The sequence below is a fragment of the Gopherus flavomarginatus genome, chromosome 13 (assembly GCF_025201925.1).
Source record: "Gopherus flavomarginatus isolate rGopFla2 chromosome 13, rGopFla2.mat.asm, whole genome shotgun sequence".
NCBI lineage: Eukaryota > Metazoa > Chordata > Testudines > Testudinidae > Gopherus > Gopherus flavomarginatus.
This window is the reverse complement of record NC_066629.1, coordinates 12,357,145-12,382,510: the sequence shown is the minus strand read 5'-3', so window position 1 is coordinate 12,382,510 and position 25,366 is coordinate 12,357,145. Positions and strand designations below refer to the sequence as shown.

At 44.5% G+C, this 25,366-nt stretch overlaps 1 protein-coding gene across 2 annotated transcripts in view; it reads right to left on the bottom strand.

Moving 5' to 3' along the window:
- The window catches only part of DDX25 (DEAD-box helicase 25), a 46,797-nt gene that overhangs the window by 10,171 nt on the left and 11,260 nt on the right, over positions 1 to 25,366 (bottom strand). For both annotated transcript variants that reach the window (XM_050921656.1, XM_050921658.1), the window contains 6 exons: positions 24,400 to 24,492; positions 21,633 to 21,735; positions 10,105 to 10,219; positions 9,613 to 9,790; positions 8,395 to 8,632; positions 5,003 to 5,165 (listed from right to left, as the gene is read on the bottom strand). In XM_050921656.1, coding sequence (XP_050777613.1) covers positions 5,003 to 5,165; positions 8,395 to 8,632; positions 9,613 to 9,790; positions 10,105 to 10,219; positions 21,633 to 21,735; positions 24,400 to 24,492 — 890 coding nt within the window. The remainder of the gene's footprint in view (positions 1 to 5,002; positions 5,166 to 8,394; positions 8,633 to 9,612; positions 9,791 to 10,104; positions 10,220 to 21,632; positions 21,736 to 24,399; positions 24,493 to 25,366) is intronic.

Genomic DNA, 25,366 nt, shown 5'->3' with positions numbered 1-25,366 from the left:
CCCAAATAAATCTGTTAGTCTTTAAGATGCCACCGGACTCCTCGTTGTTTTTATAGTTAAAGTTGTAGGACAGTTCCCATAATAAGCTCCATATGGCACCTCTCCACTCAGGAATTTTTATTTTATGCCTCAGATTTTTTTAAAGTTTGAGTTAATCTGACATTTTGGGGATATGAAACGAACAAATGAGCTTTTCATTCTTTAAGCAATCTAACTTTAAAGATGTATATTTCACACATCACTTGCTCTAAAAACAGCAAGTTTGGTTTTTTTCCCTTAGGATTTGTCCTCAATGTTCAAACAAGTTTTTCCTTCCCCTAGTGAGGTGAATAATTTGAGTTGTGTCTCAAAATTAACACCTCTAGGAGCTGTGCAAAATCTGAGCAGAAGTACAAAATTTAGCTTGCTTCATGGATCTTAGCAACTTGGCTTATGAATTTGGCAAATTTTGTAAGTCCCAGGAGGAAGGAAGCTGTTCAGGCATAGCAAAATCCATACAATTTTGAACGCAACAAATTATGCAGTGAAGTTCATAAGTTTAGAGATTCTTCAGAAAAACAGTTATGCACCAGAAAAACTAGAGAAATATTTGAACTTCATAAAAACAAGCATCAACATGATATTTTAGATATATTGCAATTGTGCTATTCATCAAAACAGAATCACCAAGGAAATCCCAAACAAAAATTAAGATAGCTAAGCTTGAAAACATCTTCCTTAAACAAAGAAAACCTCAGCTGAACACTTTTCAGAGTAGCAGCCGTGTTACTCTGTGTTTGCAAAAAGAACAGGAGTACTTGTGGCACCTTAGAGACTAAATTTGTTAGACTTAAACAAATTTGTTAGTCTCTAAGGTGCCACAAGTACTCCTGTTCTTTCAGCTGAACACGGTAGTTTTAAAGTCTAGATGGTCAGGATATACAGAGCTAGGGTTCCACAAGCAATTAGTTCCATCCTACTCCTACTCAACCTCTCTCTCTGCCTCTGATTTCCTCACACTGCATATTTCATTTCAACATTCCTCAAAATGAACCACTTACTCCCATTATATCACCCTATCCTCTAAATACTAATGGGCATACAACTCTCTACATAGGGTCATCTACACAACCAGAGCAGCTAGATCTTGCTCTCTTGCCTTCCACATCTGGGTTTGTCCATCCCAGAATTTAATCTTCCTTAGTTAAAATCAAATCTATCATACATATTTACAATTCTTTGGTTACAATGGTAAGCATCCCTTCATACATACTCCATAGGTGCCGACTCTGGGGGTGCTCCAGGAGCACCCATGGAAAAAAAACAGTGGGCACTTAGCACTCACCGGCAGCAAAGCTCTTCCCTCCCCCCAGAACCTCCTGCCTATCGGCAGCCTTGCTGATCAACTCCCTCCCCATCTTCCCTCCCTCCCAGTGCCTCCTGCACACCATGATCAGCTGTTCCATGGCGGTGTGCAGGTGGTGCTGGGAGGGAGAGGAGGAGCAGAGATGGGGTGTGCTCAGGGGAGGATGCAGAGCAAGAGTGGGAAGAGACAGAGCCGAGGTGGGGCCTTGGGGAAAGGGGTGGAGTGAAGGTGGGGGGTCGAGCATCCCCAGGTAGAGAGGAAGTCAGAGCCTATGCACTCTTCACATTTTACATGCCTACTCTGATAATCTGTTTACAAAAGGTCCAGGTAACTTTTTCTTCAGCAAACATCAGGCACTGTACTACCTGGAGGATTTGATACAGAACGGTAACTGGTACTCTTAATGACCAGAACTTCCTCCCTAGTATAAACTGTTGCGCCTTCTGACCTGGGAGTCTCACCATACAGCACCACACATTGATTGGCACTTTGCCTTTTTTCTGCCAGGAAAGTTCAGAGAGTGGTTTCCTGCTGCCTTCCCTCTGGTTTGTGGCTGCCATTGGTTAACTCCCTGATTTAACTCTTCCACCTTTTGTTGGCATTTCCTCCATCAGGTTCCCAATGTTAGATAGATACATGTGGAGTCTCGGAGCTGTAAGGGAATGCTAGGGGCCATTTCATGATGACGGATGAATTCACAGTGTACTTTCTATTCAGGATCTGAGAAAATAAGATAAATGCGACCCTATTTTTTTTTCAATCTAAGGAGACATCAAAGTGTGTATTTGGAGATAACCCAATCAGTGACAGAGTTATTACAATTCTTCTTTACATAAGAAATAGGAACAGACTTCAAAGCAACAACATAAATTATTCTTCATCTATTCTTCATCCAAGGGATGCCTGTTGTGACAAGAGGTTTATCAGCTGAGCTTCAGCTATAAAAGAACTCTGGGACCTGATCCTGTTCATCTCAGATCTGCTTGGACTTTGTCAGGGGAGGGTTAAGTCTCAAGACTGAGGTCTCCAGTTCCATTCTGGATTATTCTGAAATTTCTCATGGAAAAATGTAAACAGACTGCACATGGACTGCCCATTGGACTATAGCCTATGGAACTGATTCTGGAAAAACTTTTTACAACTCAGCAACTTAGTTGGGAATTGGTCCTGCTTTGAGTAGGTGGTTGGACTAGATGACCTCCTGAGGTCCCTTCCAACCCTGATTATTCTATTATTCTAATTCACCATCTCTGCTATGAAACTGACCTAAGACTTTCATTCATATCTGTATGTATAATGATTTTCTAACCACAACTCATTTTTGTTTTAATAAATCTTAGATTAGTTAATCAGAATTGGCTGTAAGCATGTATTTGGGTAAAATGTGAAATATTCATTGACCTTGTGGGTATTGTGTCCAATCTCTTGAGATTGGTAAAACTTTACATAGGATGAATATTTGACTTGGGATCCCAAGGCTGGATTCCTTTAGGGGAGCTGTGTTTTTGGCTTCTGGGTAACCAGTAAGGCATTGTAGAAGCTGTTTCGTTGCTGGCTTGGTGAATGTAATTATTAGAATAAACCACCATTTGGGGGATAGTCTGGCCCATTCTTTGCATTTTGTCCTGACTGAACAATCTCAGTGAGGCCCCTCCAGAAACCACAGTCACAATGATGGTCTTTAGTACAACTACTGATAGAACGCAATGAATGTTGGTGTCTGCAAAGGATAGTTAGTGAGGAATAGGGACTATCCCTGAATACGCGAAACACACGCTTAACAAAACCAGAATGCAAGTGGACACACAATTGTCAATCGAGTTATCTGGGAACAAACATATCCAACCAGAGAAAGAATTCCAAAGAAATCAGAAGATTAGGAATGACTCGCTCAGCCAATCCTCCCACATGAATTTGTGGAAAAACCATGGCATCCTGAAATGTATAAAGGTTCAGTTGGTGAAAAGTAGCAAACTATAGAGGTGAATCATTGGAAATTAATGCTGCTGACAAGAACAAAAATGAAGCCTTAGAAACGCAGTGCTGCTTGCAAAGACTCTTGACTATCTCTTAGACAGAAAATTAGAGGAGTGCTTATGTTAGAAGCATTACTGGGGAAATAGGACCATGTTGTAAGAAGTCAACAGGCACAAACTTATGTACTTTGGTCACTTCAGGCACAGAGATGGAAATAACCTTGAGCAAATTGTCATGGCAAGAATGGTGACAGGTCATTGTAGTAGAGGATGACATGTGAGGAGATGGAAAGATGGAATGCGGCAGATCATTGGAAAGTCAGCTGCTGAGTGTTGAAAGCTAGCAATTGTTTCTGAAAATTATCCTATGAGATCATTGATATTCAGACAAGAATAAATGAGTTTTACTTGCTTAAAACCATGACCATTTTCACATTTTACTTCTTGCTTGAATTCACAAGCACCCTCCACCTCTAGTCATCATTCCATTACAGGCCAGAAAGGGCAATTTAACTTGGCTACTTCTCTATACACTCAAGAATCACTATAATCAAGCCTCTTTCTGGCACTCACATAAATGCTTAAGTTAAATACCTACCCTGACCCCACTCATTTAATAAACGCTGTTTGCAGACCCTATTGACCCTTACCATTCCAGAAAGGACAGGGGCAGCTGACATACATACATGTTGCATTACTTTTTTCATTGGTCATTTTAAAATGTTAAACTACTTTAAAACAAAACCAGGAAAACTTCTCTGTATTGTTATGAAGATTATACACATTTGTGATAGAGTATGAGAACAGAGTGAAGTTGTTTATGGAATTTCAACTTTGAACTCCCTGACTTTCAAATATTTATTTTTCTATAACAACATTCTAAAAAGTGCTTTTAGTTTAACGAGTGCATATTGTATAATTTTTATATTCAACACTATCTCAATGGGTTTTTGTGGATGAAAATCTCTACCCAAAGGATCAATTTACTGAAGAAAATCTGCCTTTACCTCAGACTACTATATTTGTTGTGACTGACTTTTCAGACAGGGCAATTGTAAAACATGCAAATTTTGACTGTCTACATTAGCAATTTCACAACTGTAATTCACCATTTGTGGAAGCTGTAGTGTAAACAGGACTCAGGTGTTTATACCACTGTGTGGTACCAGCTGTGAATTATGGCTGTAAAGTGTTTGCCAGTGTAGATAAGGCTTCACAGTCACGACAAGCAACACCATCCTGAGAAGCAGGCACTGAGCTGTATACAAAGGGGTTATACATGGAATTGCAATCCTTAACTTGATCTGTTTGGAATAAGAAATCAGCCTGGTATTATTTCTGCAAGCTATAGGAATCAGCATTTGCTCGGCCAAACACTCGTTGAATTTATATCTAGAAATCCACAAAACCCCACAAATTGACAACCGGACTCCAACACTGTGTGTGACAACAATGTAGCAGAAAAGCTTATGATGAGGTCTCTATATGTCAGAGATTACAGGATTCCAAGCAGCTGTCATCATCTTCTGCACTCCACAGTGGGTTTTCGGTGTGCATGGTGGATTATGTAATGCGGGAACAATACTAAAGTTGCATGCCCTGTGTGTACCCCATCTGGAAAAACAAAGCTCTCAATACTGTAATACTTTGAGAAACAAATGGATTAGCTAAAGACAAATACCTCTAGCACAGACATTCGTTGTGACAAGGACCTTCTCTTTTCCATCACGAAACCTTTGGATTACAGCTGCCCGTTGTTCAACTGTCAGCTCTCCACTCAGGATAGACACTTTGTGCCCATCCTGAGTCAGTTCCTGTGATAACCATTTGGCATTTCTACGAGTCTAGAAACAAATGCAGGAAGAAAGTACATGAGATAAAATCTCCTTGGGAGGAAACATATTCCCTCCTCTTTCAGTCACTTGCAACCATCATACTTATGTATTCCCTAAAATACTTTATTCCTTTTCTTCACGGCATTTCAGAGGAGTGTCTGTCTGGCACTTCACAGGCAGAACCTGCGGGCTCACAGTCCAAGTCCCACTAGCACACCATCAATTTTTCTGGGAGCTCACTCAGGCCCCCCTCTTTAAGAAATACTGGATATAGGGAGATGTCCAGGGATTTTACTCTACGGCTCTTTCTGTTTCTAAAAAAATCAAAAGTGATTATGCTGAAACCAGCTGGAAAACAAAAAATTAGTTAAAGCTGTGGATCATGTCTATAGACCAAATGGAGACAAATTAAATTAAGATGGCTTCAGGAAAGATTTAGCTGAATACAAGGGAATGGTAATGGCAATGGCCTACTGTTTAGCAAAGACAGAACTAGCATAAATTCCACTTAAACAGGCTATACTCAGCTGGTGCTAAGTGGTTACTACTGTGAAATTCTGAACTCTTGCCTTTAAAAACACAGTAGATTAGAGAACTAAAGCTCCAATAAAGAAATTGTGTCTTGGATCCTTGGATACATGCACACACATGCATGCACACGTGTCACTGTCTTACATTTAAACAACCTGAAGTGTTTGATTATCAAAATTGCCCTACACAGGGGTTGTTGTTTTTTTAATACTACAACATTAAGTAGTTGAATGTAGAAAACACAAAAACATTAAAAGCCTCAGTTCTGTTTGTTTCCTTTAATTCTTTTATGCAGGTTTCCAGCTGGTTTTCTAGCCTCTTTCCCTTTCACTAAAACCAGAGAGGGAAAGATTTTCTCTGGGATCTGCTGTGAGAGTTGGGCACAGCCAGTCTCACACAGGAGCCTGGAGGAAGAAACTGGTTAGGAGCTGATGATATGTTTCCTGACAACACAATATAGGTCAGGACTCCAAAAGGACAACAAATTGGGCCAACAACAGCAGGTGAAATAGACAAAGAGTGGTTGGTGTCATGGAATCCTACTGGGGCGCTCTGACTTATCTGTAACCTCTCAGTATACGTAATATAATAATGTGTGTGCTGGCAGAGAGCCAGAGTGGGAAAAGTCAATTGGCACCAAATGTAATAAGGGGCAGGAAATTAGATAGTTCATCTAGCCCTTTCAGAACAGAGGTTGGGACAGTGTAGTCTGACAGAGCGAGTGACTCAGCATTCCCAATGTTCATGGACACAAAGGGTGAAGTTCAAGTTGATTGCTGTAAACCAGAGGACTTGAAGAGTAAGTGTACATGGCCTGTTGGATCCTAAAGCAAAGAACATGAATAAGGCCCTACCAAAGTCATGGCCCATTTTGGGCAATTTCATGGTCATAGGATTTTAAAAGTCAAAAACGTCATGATTTCAGCTATTTAAATCTGAAATTTCATGGTGTTGTCATTGTAGGGGGCCTTACCCAAAAAGGAGTTGGAGGGGGGGTTGCAAGGTTATTGCAAGGGGGGTTGCGGTATTGCTACCCTTACTTCTGCGCTGCTGCTGGCAGAGGTATTGCCTTCAGAGCTGGGCAGCTAGAGAACGGCAGTAGCTGGCCAGGAGCCTAGTTCTGAAGGCAGAGCTGCCACCAGTAGTAAGGATGGTGGTAGCATGCAAGTATGGCATGGCATGGTATGGTATTGCCAACCTTACTTCTCCACTGCTGCCTGCAGCGCTGGGCCCTCAGCAGCTGCCACTCTCCAGCTGCCCAGCTCTGAAGGCAGCAGTGCAGAAATAAGGATGGCATGGCATGGTATTGCCACTCTTACTTCTGCGCTGCTGCTGGCAGGGCCCTGCTTTCGAAGCCGGGCACTGGGCCAACAGCTGCCGCTCTCCAGCCGCTCAGCTCCAAAGGCAGCACAGAAGTAATGGTGGCAATACTGCGACCCCCTTAAATAACTTTGTGATTCCCCCCCCAGCTCCCTTTTGGGTCAGGACCCCAATTTGAGAAATGCTGGTCTCCCCCGTGAAATCTGTATAGTTTAGGGTAAAAGCACACAAAAGGTCAGATTTCACACTCTGTGACGCTTTTTTCATGGCCGTGAATTAGGTAGGGCCCTAAACATGAAATATAGTGAGAAACCATATTTAGGATATGTATACTCAGAATAAATAGCAGAGTACCAATAAAAACAGCTCTATAGTGTGGCTTATTGTAAGTGTCTTTGTGGAATCCAGGGTAATATGCTTCACCTACTGCTGGGAGAGATGGAAAATAATACTGTTTTTGAAAGATTACTACAGTCAGGAGTGAAACTAAATAAACATTCTATAAAGGTCTGACCTGGGTCAGCCACCAAGCAAGTCTGAAGAGCCTGTGGTGGGTCTGGGCTCTGTTGCCTACCACCGCTTCCCTCTCTTCAAATATAAGCTTAGGAGCCCGGCTGCCTCTGTGGTGAGCCCATGCACGGCATCTCTCAATAGAATTGTTTCCTGTTCTAGCATGCAATGGGATCTTGGGCACTGCAAATCCCAAATACTCAAGAGTGAGACATGTGATGCCAAATAGTCCACTGTGTACCGAAGCGTGCAGCAAACTGAGGTAGAAGTCACACAAGAACCCCAGCAAAGTATGCAACTGGGACGCCTGGTAACCTTTTAAGTACAGAACACAGAAAAGGATCATGGTACATCTACACTGCAGCTGGGCGATGTCTGGGTAGACAGATCTGTGCAAGTTTTGATTCAGCTAGTGTGCTAAAAATAGCAGTGTGGCCACAGCAGCACAGATGGCAGCACAGGATAGCTACTTGAGCACGTACCCAAGATCTCAGATGGGATTATACCTGGGCAGCTGCTGCGGCTTCAGTGTTATTTTTAGTGTGCTAGCTCAATCAAAGACAGTGCATTCTGTCTACCTACAGCTGGAGGAGTAATTCCCAGCTTGATGTAGTCATCTCTAAAAGGTAAGAGGAGTCATGGTGGGCAGAGTTGTAGGAGTCCAGAGGAAGGGTGTGTGTAGTGTAGAGGAACACGTGTTGAGCAGTATTCCTCAAATTACGCCCCACTGATAAAAGCCCTCTTGCACTGCCCATAAGAAAACTCCTTACTCTGTTGATATTAGCATTGAAAGAAGAGTAATTTTTTACTGTAATTTCTATGAAACCAGTAATCTGGCTCTACTACTGCATGAGTAACAGCGACAGGAGAGCTTTACCTGACAGAAGATGATAGCCTGGCCAACAGTGATGCTCCCATAGATATTGCACAGGGCCTTGTATTTATCTTGTATATTCTCACACAAAAAGTAGTACTGCCTGATATTGGTCAAGGTCATCTCCTCTCGGCGGAGTTTAATTACGTTGGGGTCAAGGATGATCTGCTCAGCAAATCTCAACACGGCATCCTCAAAGGTTGCTGAGAAGAGGAGCATCTGACAGTCCTGTGATAATGTTCTAGAAGAGAGAGGCTAGTAAATTGTGTGGTGTTTTTATCGGACAACAGCCTCAAGCCACAATACCTTCACGTTCCTGTGCCAACAACTCCTTTCCTTATGAGTATGAATTTTTTCCATCCGTTCCAGGGATCATCTAAGTTGACAAGCTGTTTATCACAGTGCGATATTTCCATGCAATCAAGTTACATGGAAGCAGTAGAGATCCATCAACAGAACAGATCAAAACAGCCCTGCTGTAATGTTAAACAAGCTCTAAGGGTATGTCTACACTATACCTGGCTGCAAGCCTCCCAGCCTGGGTCCACTGACTGGTGTTAGCAAGGCTCATGTTAGCACACTACAAATAACCGTGTGGACGTTGCTTTGAAACTGTGGCATGGGTTGTAGCTCACGCTCTCAAGCGTGAGGGAGATATGGGGGGACTGATAATGCACATAAAGCCATGTTAATTTTAGATCGAATTAATAAGATCAGCAGATAAAACAGTAGTGCTCATGTAGGCTTCCAAGTCAAAAGTTCATGAAATGGGAAATTTCCAGCACTCTTTCCTTTAACATTCATCATCTCAACTGTAAGAGAATTTGGAGGGTTCCAGGCTGATTTTAAACACAACTTTAAACAAGGGTGCTTGAGAAGCCCATTTTTTTTTCCAATTTCCTTTTGACCTAGTGCTCTGAAAGTACCAAATCTGAAGCCACATCCATAGGAAGCACGTATAAATAAGGAAGGTAGACTCAACCACTTTTTAAGTCATGCTTTAAGGAGATTTCTCTCTAGCTTCCCCTTCGAGTACATCTGACTAGGACAGTATTATGTAGAGTTTTTTCAGCAGTGGTTTAGCGAAAACTATTACTCAGAGATATAAATTGATTTGCAAGTTAAAATCAAGTATTTTGAAAACTAAACCACTGTTTACTTTGAAAACTAAACCACTATTTACTCTGCCTTCAGCATTCAGATGGCTAACTAAAGGATTACCTCTGAATGCGGACACTCTGGTCTAAGAAGCCCTGTGTGTCAATCATAACATCTGCTTCATCCAGCACAAACACAGAGATCTTCTTCAAATCCAGCAGCTTCAATTTGAAACACCAGTCTAGGATAGTCCCGGGGGTTCCAATTATTATCTGTTCTTCAATCTTGGTACCTCTTGGAACTGAGAGATGGAGAAGTTACATTAGCCTTTATCTCGGGGGTGGGGGGGTCAGCAGGGTGATCTCCCATCTACATGCAGTCAGTGGTCTGTGCTGCCCACTGCTATGCTGGAACCTCCACATTTATTGACAAATTACATTTGCAGAATTTTAAAATATTGTATGCAGAATTTTTATATTTTTGGCACAGAATTCCCTCAGGAGTAAAAATGGGGTCCTCTGTCTTGACTGGGGCCTCTAGAATATAAATGTTACATAATACCAACGCTAACATTGATTATTCCCATATCTACTGAGAAAAGTGAATCAAACATACTTCTATTCCCTCGGACAGCATACGTAACTCTGATGTTGACACAACGTTTTCCCATCTTTTCAACCACTTGTCCAGTCTGCAAAGCCAACTCATAGGTCGGAGCTAAACAGAGACACTTTCAGATAGAGAAGTGAGAAAGACGTTATACAGCAGCAGATATGGAAGCAACCTATAAACTGCATTGTTTAAAATCAGATTAAGCAAATGAAATGGAAGATGTTGTACAACTGAAGCAGCACTTAGTAAAAATCAGTGCAATAAAATAAATACATTAAACTACCATCCCATCTTATGGGAGTCTCACAGGTTGCACAAGCATCAACCATTTTGGACTCAACTCCCCTGAAGCTTCATTGATGGTAGCAGCAGCAAGTCGTTTTAGGGGGAAAGGAAACTAGAAACTAAAGAAAGAAATAATGAACATAATAAAAACCTCTAGAAATCGCATCAGGAAGAAACAAACCAATACAGCTCTCCATGTGCAGAAAAAGATTACCAACCACACTGAAGCTAAATGTCAGGGCCTCCCCTCCCCACCACACACATACTAATATCTGGTGCACTAACGGATCCATTTGAGGTAGATAGAAGAACTGGAAGAAGAACACATAGATAGTGTTTTCTAATACCAAGGACAATAAATAGATGTTAAAAGGTTCAAGAAACTGAACAAAAGAGAAGTCTCATCTATATGACATAGGATTGTTCCAGCCTTAAGGCAAAGGAAAACTTTATGGGACATGGTCAAGAAAGTAGTTACATGACAAAGTATCTTGCAAAGCTGTGCTCGCTCTCAGGCTAAGATATACTGTGTTTTGTAACAAGATGGCAGCATCTCAACTACTTGCCATGATTCAAAAGCAAAAAAAGTGTGGAGGATGGGGACGGAATGCTGAACATACTTAAAACAACTAACGTGTGTCACAGTTCAGGGCAACTGGTCAAGTATACCCGCTCCTTTGTCCAGCAAGGGCACTCATTCCAAGTTTCTTGGCTGTCACTTCTCTTGGGAGGAGACCTGTGTCTCTGTCCCTCCTGACTGGGGTTTTTCCAGGCTACATTGTTTCCTGGCTATACAGAGCTCCCCAGCAAGTCAGACTGCCTAAGCAGGCCTACTCGGCTTTCTCCTCAAAGGCTATACACAGCATAACTGCCCACAAGTACACATTACCACATAGCCCTTTCTAGACATGCACCTTTATTTTTAAAGGTGAAAGCATTACGGAGAAAATATTAAAAACAATAAAAACCTACATGCATGCTGACAGCTTACCAGAGCTCACCCCTAACTCCAGGAAGGGCTTTGGCAGGTGCTCAGTCCTACAGACCTATCCAAGGGTTTTTTCCTGTGGTCACAAGTTCATAACAGCTTCTGCTCTGAACAAGGACACCCATGAATCTGAGAGTCCCTCCTTTACACAGCCTATGTCTTTGATCTGCAGAGACCATGAACACATTATCGGCCAGACAATGGTTCTCTTCTCTGGGTGTAGCTTCAAAAGGGTGAGCCCAGACGTGGGAATTTGCATTCCCCTCCCCCACAGGTATTTCCTAGGAAAACCATCTAACTTTGTTCATCCCGAAAGTGCAGGTTTATTTGGCACACTGTTTAAAATAGACCTTTGAACCTCGAACACTGCCAGAGCTCATCCTGACCACGTCTCACCCTAGAGAAGTTGCTTGCAATCCCCCAATAACACAACAACTTCTCCTTTGTAATCAATGGACTCCAAAGCTATTTAAACGTAATTTTAAAATATCTTCCAAAGATATTGCAGGAAATTGCCGTATCTGTCACATGATTTAAGAAAAAGGTAGTTAACAACATTACATACATGCTGACCAGCTAGCTAGCTTCTTCAATCAAGTAAATCCATGACATATTCATTACGTTATTAAAAAAAACATATGGGAACTGAAACTCAGGTTAAAATGCATGTGAAACCTCTGATTTAGTTGCAACAGGAGAAGACATTAGAATTACATATATATATTTATTCCCTAACATTCAGAATGTTCCTGGAAGTGTAGGGCAACTTATTCTATATTTGGGATTTAATTTAACTGTTAAGTTTAGCCAGCATGGATAAGAACAGTGACTTCAATAAGTGGTAGCTCTTTATGATCTGTAACATTACTCTTCCAAGTTGAGTTAGTTCATATTGAAAAAGGCAGTTACCTTTTCCGTAACTGGTGTTTTTCGAGATGTGTTGCTCATGTCCATTCCATATTCGGTGTGCGTGCTCGTCATATGGAAGGAGAGCGGGTCATGGAATGGACATGAGCAACGTCTCAAATAACACCAGTTATAGAAAAAGTAACTGTCTTTTCTTCTTTGAGTGCTTACTCATGTCCATTCCATATTAGGTGACTCCCAAGAAGTGCCAATGGAAGCGGGTAGGAATTCATGGACATGTGAATTGCATCACAGCTCTGCCGAACCCAGTGTTGTCTCTGACTTGCTGAGAGACGGCGTAATGCGCCATGTACATGTGAACTGAAGACCACGTCGTAGGTCTGCAAATGTCCTGGATGGGAACATGTGTCAAGAAGGCTGCCGAAGACGCCTGGAGCTTTGTTCGTGTGGGCCCTTAGAATCGGCGGCGGCGGAACCCGTGCCAGCTCGTAACAGGTCTGGCTGCAAGAGTGATCCAGTTGGAAATCCTCTGTAAAGACACCGGAAGATCCTTCATCCTGTCTGGTGTCATGATGAAGAGCTGGGTTGTCCTATGGAAGGGCCTGGTATGCTCCAGGTAAAATGCCAGGGCATGTCTGATGTCCAGGGTGCGCAGCCTCCTTTCCTCCCCAGTGGTGTGCGGCTTGGGGCAAAATACCAGGAGGAAGATGTCGTGGTTAACATGGAAGGAAGACACCACCTTCGGACGGGGTTGCAGTTGAACTTTGTCCTTGTAGAACGCCTTATACGGCGGCTCTGATGTCAGGGCTTTAAGCTCCGACACTCGTCTCGCAGATGTTATCACCACAAGTGTAAAGAGAGTCAGGATGAGCTCTATCCTGATATCTGGTGCTGAATTATGGGTTGTGTGGAAAGAAATTTCAGGTATTTAAATTGGCACACCCACCCCACCTAGCACAGCCCATGGCAGCCTGGGATGGTTATTTTTTTAGCTCTGGAATCCCTAATTTCTTTGATTATTGGGGCAGGAGGAATAAAGTGTTGTCACCTTGATTATGTGAATGAGGAACTATGAGACTGCTTTATGACAGAGATGTCTCACTATCCATGGGATATGGGTGCCAAAACCCAGTGAATCGAGAGAGGTTGGGGACTGGTGTGTGTACCTGATGGTATGGGCCCCTTTTGAGGGCCTGGAACACCAATTGCACATCCTCCTCTCTCCATTGTTGAAGAGCAGAGCTAATTTTGAACCCTTTAGGAGTCCATCTAGAGGCTGCTGAGCTGAATTCATGTTGGGCCAGTGGTGCACCAGCACTAGGGCTCCCCTACTACAGGCTGAAATCACTAAGAGCTGAAATCACTAAAAGAGCTAAGCTTACTGAGTTGAGATCACTGAGTGCTGTGTTAACTAGTGGGGGAGCCTGAAGATCTATCACTAAGCGGCTGGCAGCGCGGAGCAGTTTGCAGCATGTTGGAGCAGCCCACGGAACGGTGAGCGGAGTGGAGCGGTTTGCGGGGACGGCTGAAGCGGTTCACGGGTCAGCTGGAGAAACGGCACAGCTGGTGGAGTGGAGCCAGTCGTGGTGAAGGCTGCAGCAGAACTCCACGGAGAGGAGGAGGAGTAGTTGGCCCCGGCCCACGTAAGGTGCCCCTTAACACCCTGTGTGTGCTCCTCTCCCCATTTCCACCCAGGCAGCAGGGGTAAAACTCTGCAGATAAAATTTTGAACTCTGGGGAGGCACTGACCAGAGACAGAGACTTTTGGGTTGTTGGACTTTGGGGTGATTGGACTTAAGACCTTAAGGGGGAATGGACATTGCCAAACGTACTTGGAGGTGGGTTGTTTTGATTTCTTTTTTTGCTTATGGTTTGTGTTATAATCCGGTCTGTGGTGTTTCTCCAATGTGATGCCGCATTATTTCCCTCCTTTATTAAAAGGATTTTGCTACACTCGGACTCCGTGCTTGCGAGTGGGGAAGTATTGCCTCCTAGAGGCACCCGGTGGGGGGTGGTATGTAATTGTCCCAGGTCACTGGGTGGGGGCTCTAGCCGGTTTTGCATTGTGTTATTGAAACGGAACCCCTGGATACTGAACCCAGCCCTTGCTGCTGCCACCCCCGAGGGGCAGAAGGGTTACACAAGCAATGCGACCTTCCATGACAGGTGGGAGAGGGAGCAGTAGCCCATAGGCTCAAAGGGCAGGCCCGTGAGCCTAGAAAAAACCAAGTTAAGGTAGAGTCTCTCGAGGCCTCTCAGGAATCAAACCAACATGTGTGAGAACACCATCTAACCTTGGATTGGAGAGTGAAAAGCAGAGATAGCTGCTGTCATAAACAGATGGCTAAGGGTTAATGTCTCTTTCACCTGAAGCACCTGACCAGAGGACCAATCAGGAAACAGGATTTTTTCAACTCTGGGTGAAGGGTTTTTTGTGTGTGAGTCTTTTGTTCTGGGTCTTCTGCCGGAATCTTTCTCACCTATGAGAAGGATTTCTATTTCCTGCTTTCTAATCTTTTGTTTACAAGCTGTGAGTACAAATATAGTAAGACAGTAAGGTTTCTATTGTTTTCTTTGTATTTACATGGATATAGTTGCTGGAGTGCTTTGAATTGTATTCTTTTTGAATAAGGCTGTTTATTCATATTTCTTTTAAGCAATTGACCCTGCATTTGTCACCTTAACACAGAGAGACCATTTGTATGTATTTTTCTTTTTTTTTATATATAAAGCTTTCTTTTAAGACCTGTTGGAGTTTTTCTTTAGTGAGGAACTCCAGGGAATTGAGTCTGCAGCTCACCAGGGAATTGGTGGGAGGAAGAAGTCAGAGGGAAATCTGTGTGTGTTAGATTTACTAGCCTGACTTTGCATTCCCTGTGGGTGAAGAGGGAAGTGCTTTTGTTTCCAGGACTGGAATTAGAGAGGGTGGACTCCCTCTGCTTAGATTAACGGAGGTTGCTTCTGTGTCTCTCTCCAGGAGCACCTGGAGGGGGGGGGGAAGAGAAAAGGTTTATTTCCCTTTGCTGTGAGACTCAAGGGTTGGGTCTTGGGGTCCCCAGGGAAGGTTTTTGGGGGGACCAGAGTGCCCCAAAACACTCTAATTTTTTGGGTGGTGGCAGCAGTACCAGGTCCAAGCTGGTAACTAAGCTTGGAGGTTCTCATGCTAACCCCCATATTTTGGACGTTAAAGTCCAAATCTGGGACTAAGTTATGACATGGTGGCAGCGTTTATGGGAAAGATAGAATCCAGAAGCCAGTAGGAATATTATATTTTTCTTTTCTCTGCTAGGGGCTTTTTAGCAGAGAGAAACAGTTTGGTTTTAAAAGGGAACCAGAGAGAATTTTTTTTCTGCTCTCTCTGGCAGTTGTGGCTTGCATATTAAGCAAGAAACCATTAAGGGGCTGTTAAGGGTCTTTTGTGACAATAGCACTCCCATTAGGAGGCAGATACCAGCACTATACTCATGCAAATAAAGTGGTTTTTCTGGTTTACTTTACATTGAAGATTAGCTAGAGGAAGAAAGGGAAAAAGGCACGGTTGCTAGGCAGACCCCAGGAGGCAACAGAGCCTGCAGTTCAGACAATAAACACCGGAGGGCACCCCAACACAAGAAAACAGGAACCATGCCTTCCAATACAAAAATGGAGGCCGAAGAACAAATCAAAGAAGCTGAACACAGGCGACAACTGGAAAAAAGACAAAAAGAGGTGGAGCTGAAAGAAAAGGAAGAAAGCATCAAACTGGCAGCCTACAAAAGAGAACAAGCAGCCAAAGAGGCAGCCCACAAAAGAAAACTAGAAGAAGAAAAGGTGGCCCACAGAAGGAAACAAGAAGAAGAAGAGGTGGCACACCGAAGGAAACAAGAAGAAGAAGACATGGCCCACCGCCGAGAAATGGAAAAACAACAAAAAGAAAGTGAAGAGAAGGAAAAACAGAGAAAACATGAACTGGACTTAGCGCAAGCTGGGCTGCATGCGCCAGCCAATCCTAACAACCCTTCGCCAATTATGGTTCCACATCCCAGGAAATTTCCCACCTACAAGGCAGGTGATGACACCGAGGCCTTCTTGGAAAATTTTGAAAGAGCCTGTCTTGGGTACCGCATCCCTGAAGACCAGTATATGGTAGAATTGAGGTCACAGCTCAGTGGACCTTTAGCAGAGGTGGCAGCTGAAATGCCTAAGCAGCAAATGAACGACTATAAACTTTTTCAAACCAAGGCCAGATACAGAATGGGGATAACCCCGGATCATGCCCGTCGGCATTTCAGAACCCAAAAGTGGAAACCAGATGTGTCATTTCCCAAACACGCCTACTACGTTGGGAAAAATTATAAGGCCTGGATATCAGGACACAATGTTAAAACCTTGGAAGAACTGCACCTCCTCATACAAATGGAGCAGTTCTTGGATGGTGTTCCTGAGGACATCACACGGTACATACAAGATGGAAAACCCAAGCCCTTGCTGCTGCCACCTCAGAGGGGCAGAAGGGTTACACAAGCAATGCGACCTTCCATGACAGGTGGGAGAGGGAGCAGGAGCCCATAGGCTCAAAGGGCAGAAAGAACCAAGTTAAGGTAGAGTCTCTCGAGGCCTCTCAGGAATCAAACCAACATGTGTGAGAACACCATCTAACCTTGGATTGGAGAGTGAAAAGCAGAGATAGCTGCAAGGTGCACTTTGACGGAACAGAGGGACAACTCCTTGTTCTTAAGATGGAGCATGTAATCTAAGATAGATTGTAAACAGGAGTGCATTGGAGAGACGTTATGCTCAGACGCCCATTGGGAGAACCTCATCTAGGTTGCTCTAGCTACTGAAAAACTTCCTGCTTTCCGGGAGGAGGTGTTGGACCTCATTAGACCGGGCCCACTCCTCCAAGTTCAACCACGCAGCATCCACGCTGTGAGATGGACAGAGGTGAGGTCAGGGGTAGGAGACACCTGTGATCCCGTGAGTACAGATCCAGTCGGTTGGGAAGTGGGCAGGGAGCGGACACCGCCAGGTCCATCAGTGTGCCAAACCAATGTTGGCAGTCACACTGGGGCGATCATGACAACTTGGGCCTTGTCTCTCTTGACCTTTGACAGGACTCTGCTCAGGAGCAGGATTGGCAGGAATGCATACATCAGTTCCCACGACCATGATAGCAGGAAGGCATCAGAGAGGGAGTCTTTGCCCAGACCCTGCAGGGAACAGAAGCAATGACATTTCCTGTTCTGTCTGGTAGCGAACAGGTCCACTTGGGGAATTCCTCGTCTCTGGAAGAGCGTCTGGGCTACCTCCGGATGGAGTGACAACTCATGATGAGAGAAAAGGGATCTTCTGAGGCAATCTGCCAGCATGTTCCTGACACCGGGGAGGTGACAGGTCTCCAGGTGGATCATGTGGTCAATGCAGAAATCCCACAATGGGAGAGCCTCTTGACAGAGTGCCAACAAGCGTGCTCCCTTTTCAAGTTGATGTAGAATATCAAGGCAGCATTGTCTGTCAAACACTCTCACCACCTTGCCTGCCAGGTGCGTTAGAAAGACTCTGAACTGTGACGTTCACGTGCAGTGCCATCTCCTCCGGGGACCACATGCCCTAGGTCTGGAAGCTGGCGAGATGCGCTCCCCAGCCGAAGTCGGAGGTGTCTGATACCAACTCAATCAAGTGACATGGGCTGTTGAATGGAACTCTTTCCAGGACCACGCTGGGGTCGGTCCACCATTGCAGCGAGGTATCATCAGTGGAATAGTAAGGGCCACATCCTGCGCATGGCATGTTGGATGACATACGTACATTCAGACATATGGTCCAGCAGGGGCAGGAAAACCCTGGCTTTGATCAGGGGGAATGTGGAGACTCCCGTGATGAGGTCCACCAATGTTTAGAACCTCTCCTGCAGCAGAAAAGCTCTGGGGCAGATGGAGCGGAGTACCGCCCCGATTAATTCTATCCTCTGCACCAGAACGAATGTCGACTTTTTGTTGTTTACCAGCAGCTCCAGGGATTGGCACGTGGCCTGCTGCACCGCAACATCCCTTTGGACTTGAGACCTGGAGTGGCCTTTGACAAGCCAGTCGTTGAGATATGGATAGATACCTTATGTCCGGACTCAATACACTTTCCCTTATGAGGCAGTAACAACCCCTCTTGAGGTGGTAAAAACCCCTCAGCACCGGGGCATACCTAATGCATTTCCCTTACGCATTAACCTCATTGAAGGCTGCCAAACTAACAGTTTCCCAACACCGCATACAACTACCTTATTGGAGATGGCAAAACTAAGTCCCCAGCACCACATAACAAACAGAACAAAGTAAGTTACTACGCAAAATAAAATAAAATACGCAAATCTATGTCTAATCAAACTGAATACAGATAATCTCATCCTTGGAGATGCTTTATTAAGTTTTTTCCTCAGATTGGACACCTTTCAGGCCTGGGCACAATTCTTTCCCCTGGTACAGCTCTTGTTCCAGCTCAGGTGGTAGCTAGGGGATTCTTCATGAAGGCTCCCACTTTGTTCTGTTCCATCCATTTATATATCTTTTGCATAAGGCAGGAATCCTTTGTCCCTCTCTGGATTCCCACCCCCTCCTTCTCAATGAAAAGACACGAGGTTAAAGATGGATTCCAGTTCAGGTGATATAATCACATGTCACTGTAAGACTTTAAGCCTTTATTCCTCCCAGCCTGACTCACAGGAAGGCTTGCCTGCAAACAGAGCCATCCACAGTCAATTGTTCTGGTTGATAGGAGCCATCAAGATTCCAAACCACCATTAATGGCCCACACTTTGCATAATTACAATAAGCTCTCAGAGTTATTTTTCATATTTCTAGTTTTAGATACAAAAGTGATACATATATACAAATAGAATAACCACACTCAGTAAATTAAAAGATTTGTAATAATACCTTACAAAAGATCTTTTGCATAAAGCATATTCCAGTTACATTATATTCACTCATTAGCATATATTTATAAAATCATATAAAGTGCAATGTCACACTTATCTTCTGAATTACTCTGTTTAATAGAGGCACTGGGGGAATGCATACATGGAGCATAAAGGCGTCTCCCTGTGAGTGTTTCCCCAGGCCTGCTCTGGAGCAGAATGTCGGGCATTTTTTGTTTGTTGCTGTGGCAAATAGATCCAGTTGGGGATAACCCCAGGTCTGGAAAATGCTGGAAAGAATGGTGTTGTTGCTGGTGGCTGGCACCAACTCTTGCTGGTGGCCACTCTAACAATTTTTCCTAAAATACTTAATTAACTTTAGGAAAAACAAATAAATATGCACATATACATGTCCAAATCATTGTAATTTATCCATGTAGGTTTTTTGTTTTTGTTTTTGTTTTGTTTTTTGCAGACTCAATAAAAACAATGTACAGTTGCCTATTCTTCACTGGACCTAAACAGAATAGCAACACAAATAAGGTGCTCTGAACGTTCTTGTATTTTTGTCTTGTTTCTTTTGCCCCCCTCTTTTTTTTTAAGGCTTGATAGCTATAAGTAAGTCTGCTCTGAAAAGTGATATTTGTATGTTTGTTAATATCACTTTTCACAGCAGACTTATTCAGCCCCAGTAAGCCCAGGGACACATTAAGCCCTGGATGGGGAGGTGGCTACAGAGGCAGCGGGGGCCAGGAGCAATGGGGCATTGGAGGAGGCAGCAAGGGCCAGAGGTAATGGGGAGGGAGATGAGCTCGGGGCCAGAGCTCGCCACTGTGCAGCCAGGGAATGGCGCCCAAAGCCCCACATCCAGGAGATATGGAAATCTCATGGCTGGAGCCTGCCGTCTGCCACCCCAGGGCTGAAGCCCAGCTATATCACCCCCGGGAACGTGGGGAACTCACTGACTGCCTGCTCCTCCAGCTTGTATTTCTCCAGAGAGGGGCAGGGCCTAACCACTGCTGATGGCTCCTGGGGAGGGACTGCTGCTTTGCATATCCCTCTCTCCCAAATCACTGCCCAGGAGGCTGTGGATGCAAGAAAAGCCCTTGGTGGCCACATTTGAGAAACGCTGGCCTAGACACCTTAAACAACGAAACATGTGGGTTGCTGATGGGCATAGGCTGCTTACAATGATCACATGCCTTAAAGCCTGGGGACCTGGGCATGCCCTGTCCCTAGGCTGAGTCCCGTCCAGGACCAGCTAACCAGAACTAAACACTAAGAGAACTATTAACTATATACAACTATTTTACAGGAAAACGTTCATGAAAAACACTGAATAAAGCAAAATGCTAGCCGAAGCAGCAGAAGTTCCAGCACCGTCACTGGCAGCAAGAAGGAACTGAGGGTGGGGGGAGCCAGCAGTGTCCCTTATACCGCAGTATTTGCATGCCTCTCCAGGGGGCACCAGAGACGGTCCCCTACAGATATCACTGAGGGGAAGTATCAGAGGGGTAGCTGTGTTAGTCTGGATCTGTAAAAGCAGCAAAGAGTCCTGTGGCACCTTAAAGACTAACAAACGTTTTGGAGCATGAGCTTCGTCGGACGGGGGAAAACGTCCAGCACTGGTGCATGTGGCGAGCACACACACCTAATATGGAATGGACATGAGCAAGCACTCAAAGAAGAACTCAGCAGTGAAACTCGAGCCGATAAGAATATTCATGTGAACAAGAATTTTAATTATAAAATAGAAAAGAGCTATCATGAACTCACAGTAATTGCTCTTCAAAACATCTCTGTTTTCCCAAAACTTAAATGCAAAGTATTTCAAACCTGGTCTAAAGCCACAATTAGTAAATATGCAAGGCTATTTTTGTAAGTTATACTTTTAGATGGAGCTTTCAAAACTAATCTGAAACTATTCAACAGTTTTCTGCTCTATAATGCAAACAACTTAAGATGTAAACACATTTTTGTTACAAAGCGCATCCAGACCAACAGCCTATATATCAAGTTCCAAACTGACTGTACCACCAAGATATTTTACATAAAGGACAGAGGTTAGACTGGAAGTGCTGGTATATCGCCAATACAGCAGCATCACAAAACCCAAACAGAAAATAAAAACACTCAACATGAAACCTAATTCATTTTTTTAAAAACAGCGTTAAAAGTAATTTCAAATACCTATGTCTCCCTATACAATCATATCTTCCTATTTAAAAAAAAAAAAGTTTGTCCCCTGTAATTGTATGACAGGCCCAAACAAACAGGGGAAACTGACTACATGGATGAAGCAGTGAAAAATAATATATACAAAGTGCTGTCACACAAAGAAAATGGAAAAGAAAAATCATTTAACTTTCCCACTACAGTGACCATAGATGGTACAAGGAACAGTAGCAACACATTCAAACTGTGACTTTAAGCGGTTTCCCTTTAAGAAAGACAATATATTGCTGTTCCTCCCGGACCACCTTAACTTTCTCCCAGTATTACCTGGGGGAATTTTTCAGCACCATTAACTCTGCTCAGCATGGCCAAGACAAAAGCTGCAGTTTTTCCTGTCCCTGACTGGCTCTGTGCTATAAGATTTTGGGGTCTGCAAAACAACAAGAATTTACTCTGTTATGCATAGGTTTTATAACTGCGAAAACATCTGTAGTGTTGTTAGGTGTACATGGTGCTCTCCAAACAGAGAGGGTGTGTGCACATGGGGAGGATTATATGCAAAAAGGGATTGCCTCGAGAGGTAGATTATAAAAACAGAAAGAAGATGACAGGAAATGTGTCCCAGGTACACGCAGCACAACACAAGGCACAAAACAGAATGTGGGAAACAGAGGAGTAAGGGAAGAGAATTGGGATAAGTACAGGAGGACGTCAGAACAGAGATGCAGGTGGATGGGAGATAACTCAGGACCTGAAAGAAAGGATGAGTATCTCAAACTGGATATTATGAGAGACAGGAAGCCAGTGGAGGATTGATGACTACTCCAGGGGGAATTCTGTGCCACTGCGTGTGTGCCAAATTCATGTCTCCTGCAGATTTCTTTGCTTCTCCACAGAAAAATGACTGACAGGGAAGTCACAAGAGTCCCCTGCAGCGCGAGTGCATTGTTTCAGGCACCTGGAGCAGACAGCAGAGAGGTAAATCACTGAGAGGGAGGGGCTGGGGATGCCGTGGCAGGCACAGGGTGATCTACCTCTGTTCAGTCAGTGGCTGTGCTCCCCACTGCATGCTGGATCCTCCATGTTTATTTACTGACAAATTTATTGACATAATTTTGTATAATTTTAAAATACTGTGTGCAGAATTTTAATTTTTTTGGCTCAGAATACCCTCAGGAGTAGATGACAGTCAAACAGGATGAGAGGAAGATTACGTTGGCAGCAGCATTTTGGTCAGGCTAGAGGATGAGAAAAGGTGATAGGCAAAAAGATCAAATAAGAGAGGGCTATAGTGGTAAAAGTGAGAAATGGGCAGATTTTGGAGATATCAAGAAGATAATGACAAGTGTTTAGACTCATGATGTGGAGAAAAGGAAAGAGTTAATGCCTAACTCAGATCATGGGCCTGGGAGGGTCAGCTGACTCAGGATTCTAGCTCTGGGGCTGAAAAACTGCTGTGTAAACATTCCAGCTCAGGTTGGAGCCCAAGCTCTGGGACCCCTGCATGGGTGGAGAGTCCAAGAGCTCAGGCTCCAACTCGAGGCTGAACATCCACACAGCGATATTTATCTCCGTAGCCTGAGCCCCACAAGCCCAAATCAGATGACCTGGGCCAGCCATGGCCGTGCTGCAGGGCTTTTATTCCCATGTAGATATACCTGGGACAGCCAGCAACTGGAGACTATGCAGGCAGGCAGGGGGTCCTGAACAACTTTGAGAGACTCTGGCCAGCCCCACACGGCAAGGCCCCAGAACACAGCAGCACCTCCATCCCCTGACTCACCTCAGCAGGCCACCCAGCCTCTCTGGGTGGGGGATAGGGAGGGACATGCAACCAAAAATTGTAACTAAAAGGAGGGCTTCAGCTCAAAAAGCTTGAAAACCCCTTAAGGTGTAGGGAGGGGGTAGCTAGAGGCTGTGTGCTGGCAGAGGTGTAGCTCCAGGTACAGGCAACTACGTGCCAGGAGGACTGTAGCTCAGGCTGCAGGGAGGGGCTGTGTCTGAGGGGATATTGCTGCTGCGAGGCCAGGCTGTGCAGGCAGCCTGCATGGGGAAACTGAACTAGACACGTAGAGCACCTGGTGTCACTGCTCCCCCATCCCCACCCAAACATTCCTCCACGCTCCTCTAGGGAGGCTTGGGCCTGCCCCGCGCAGCAGGGCTTGCTTGGGGAGGGAGCAGGGCCAAATGAAAGGCAGAAATCTGTCCCCTCTCCCTCCATGTGTCGCCCAAGCCTTGCAATTTGTGGGAGGGCAGTGCCCCCCCTACTCCTCCCCAAACTACTCCATGGGAAAAACTGAATGGAATCTAGTGTGACACCAAGACATAAGGAGTCAGGGAAGGAGATTAAGCATTGCAGGTATGATCAGCCAGGGAGGAGAACCAGAAGCACGGGAAGAGTCTGGGGGAGACATGGGGGCTTGCCCCCCCAAACTGCAATGCCATAAACAGAGCGGGGCAGCCCCAGGGGCAGCTCCACACCCACCCCTCTGATACCCCACTCCAGGACAGAGGCAGGAAGCTGGAGCCAGGCAGTGCAGGGTGGCTGCTGCTGCTCTGGCTGGTGCCACAGAGGCTCCCCCCTCCTCCTCCTTCTGCTGGTGCTCCTCAGCTCTCAGCCCCCTTTGACTGCTCATACAGCTGGCAAGAGCTGCCTGGGCAGGGGAACCCAGCTGCAGGACTGGAAGAGCCCTCTGGGAACAGTGACCACAGGGGGGGCCCTTCCAGCACACAGCCTTGAACTATTCTCTGCCTGCACCCTGAGCAACCCCCGGTTATCCGCTCCCTGCACCTTGACCTGTTTTCAAACTTTTTGAGTTGCCCCCCCCACACACACACACTTTGAGTTGTAATTTTTTATTGCACCCTACCCCTCCCTCAAACCCAGACAAGCTGGGTGGACTGCTGAGGTCAGTTGGGGGTACAGGTGGTGCTCCCTCTTCAGGCCCCTCCATGTGGAGCTGGCCCTGCTCTGCCAGGCCTTGCCCCCGCAAATACAGAAGTCAAACTATGTCTATGACCAGAATGGCAGAGATATGAAAATAATGAACAGATGCAAATAGCACGTTTTACACCTTGTTTTTCAAGTACTCACGGGTCAGCTAGCATCATAGGAAGTGCTGTCTCCTGTATCCTGGATGGTCTGTTGAAACCCATTTCATAAATCCCCTCTAATAACTCTTTCTTCCTGTCAAACCAGGAAAAAAAATCAAACTATTTACAAGCAAGTGATGAGATGCCCTAGGACAGTGCTTTTCAAAATGTTTTAGGACGCATACTCCTTTCCAAAGAATGTAATCTACTATGTACCCCCATCTGAGATATGGTCATAACATACCTATGATTAGATTTCCAAATCCTACTAAATAAAATGTGTTACAGGATTTTTCTCACGTCTTTCTCTAGTCTGGGAACTTGAGTAGGATATTCAGGCATGTGAAATTACTGATACGAGCGTATTTGTAACAAAAACAAGGTTTATGAAAAGCCAAATAAAAAGGAGTTAAAACAAAAGCAATGGTTAGCTTAACCAATCTAGCTGAACTGGATAGGACATTCTCAGTTGAGTCAGAGGAAAAAAGATCTTAATGTCTAAAAAGCAAGACCTGTTCTGTCTGACAGGTCCAGAGAGATAGATAGGGTACCCCAACCACAACCCAGGGTTGCGACCCTACCTTCCAAACCAGTTTTATCCAATTACTCACACACTCAGTAGGGTCTGGGGGACTCTGCATTCTTTAAGAGATGGGCCACTGAGGATACAAAACTGCTTTACCAATGTTTAATATCTGTCTCTCACATGCGAAACATCTTAGCTCAGATACCGCCCCACTTGCTGTATTCAACCAATCCCCATTTCTGCTGAGGAAAGCAATTAGGTGTGGCCTTTTACCATTTATTTTATGTACCTTACCATGAAACAAATTATTGCCCAATCCATCTTCTATTGGGGAATATAAAATATTGACCAAACCCAATGCTCTGTCACAGGTACCACACATACTCTTGGGAGAGGTATCATCATAAGATCTTTTGCAGCGTATTATCAGCATGTTTTGGTT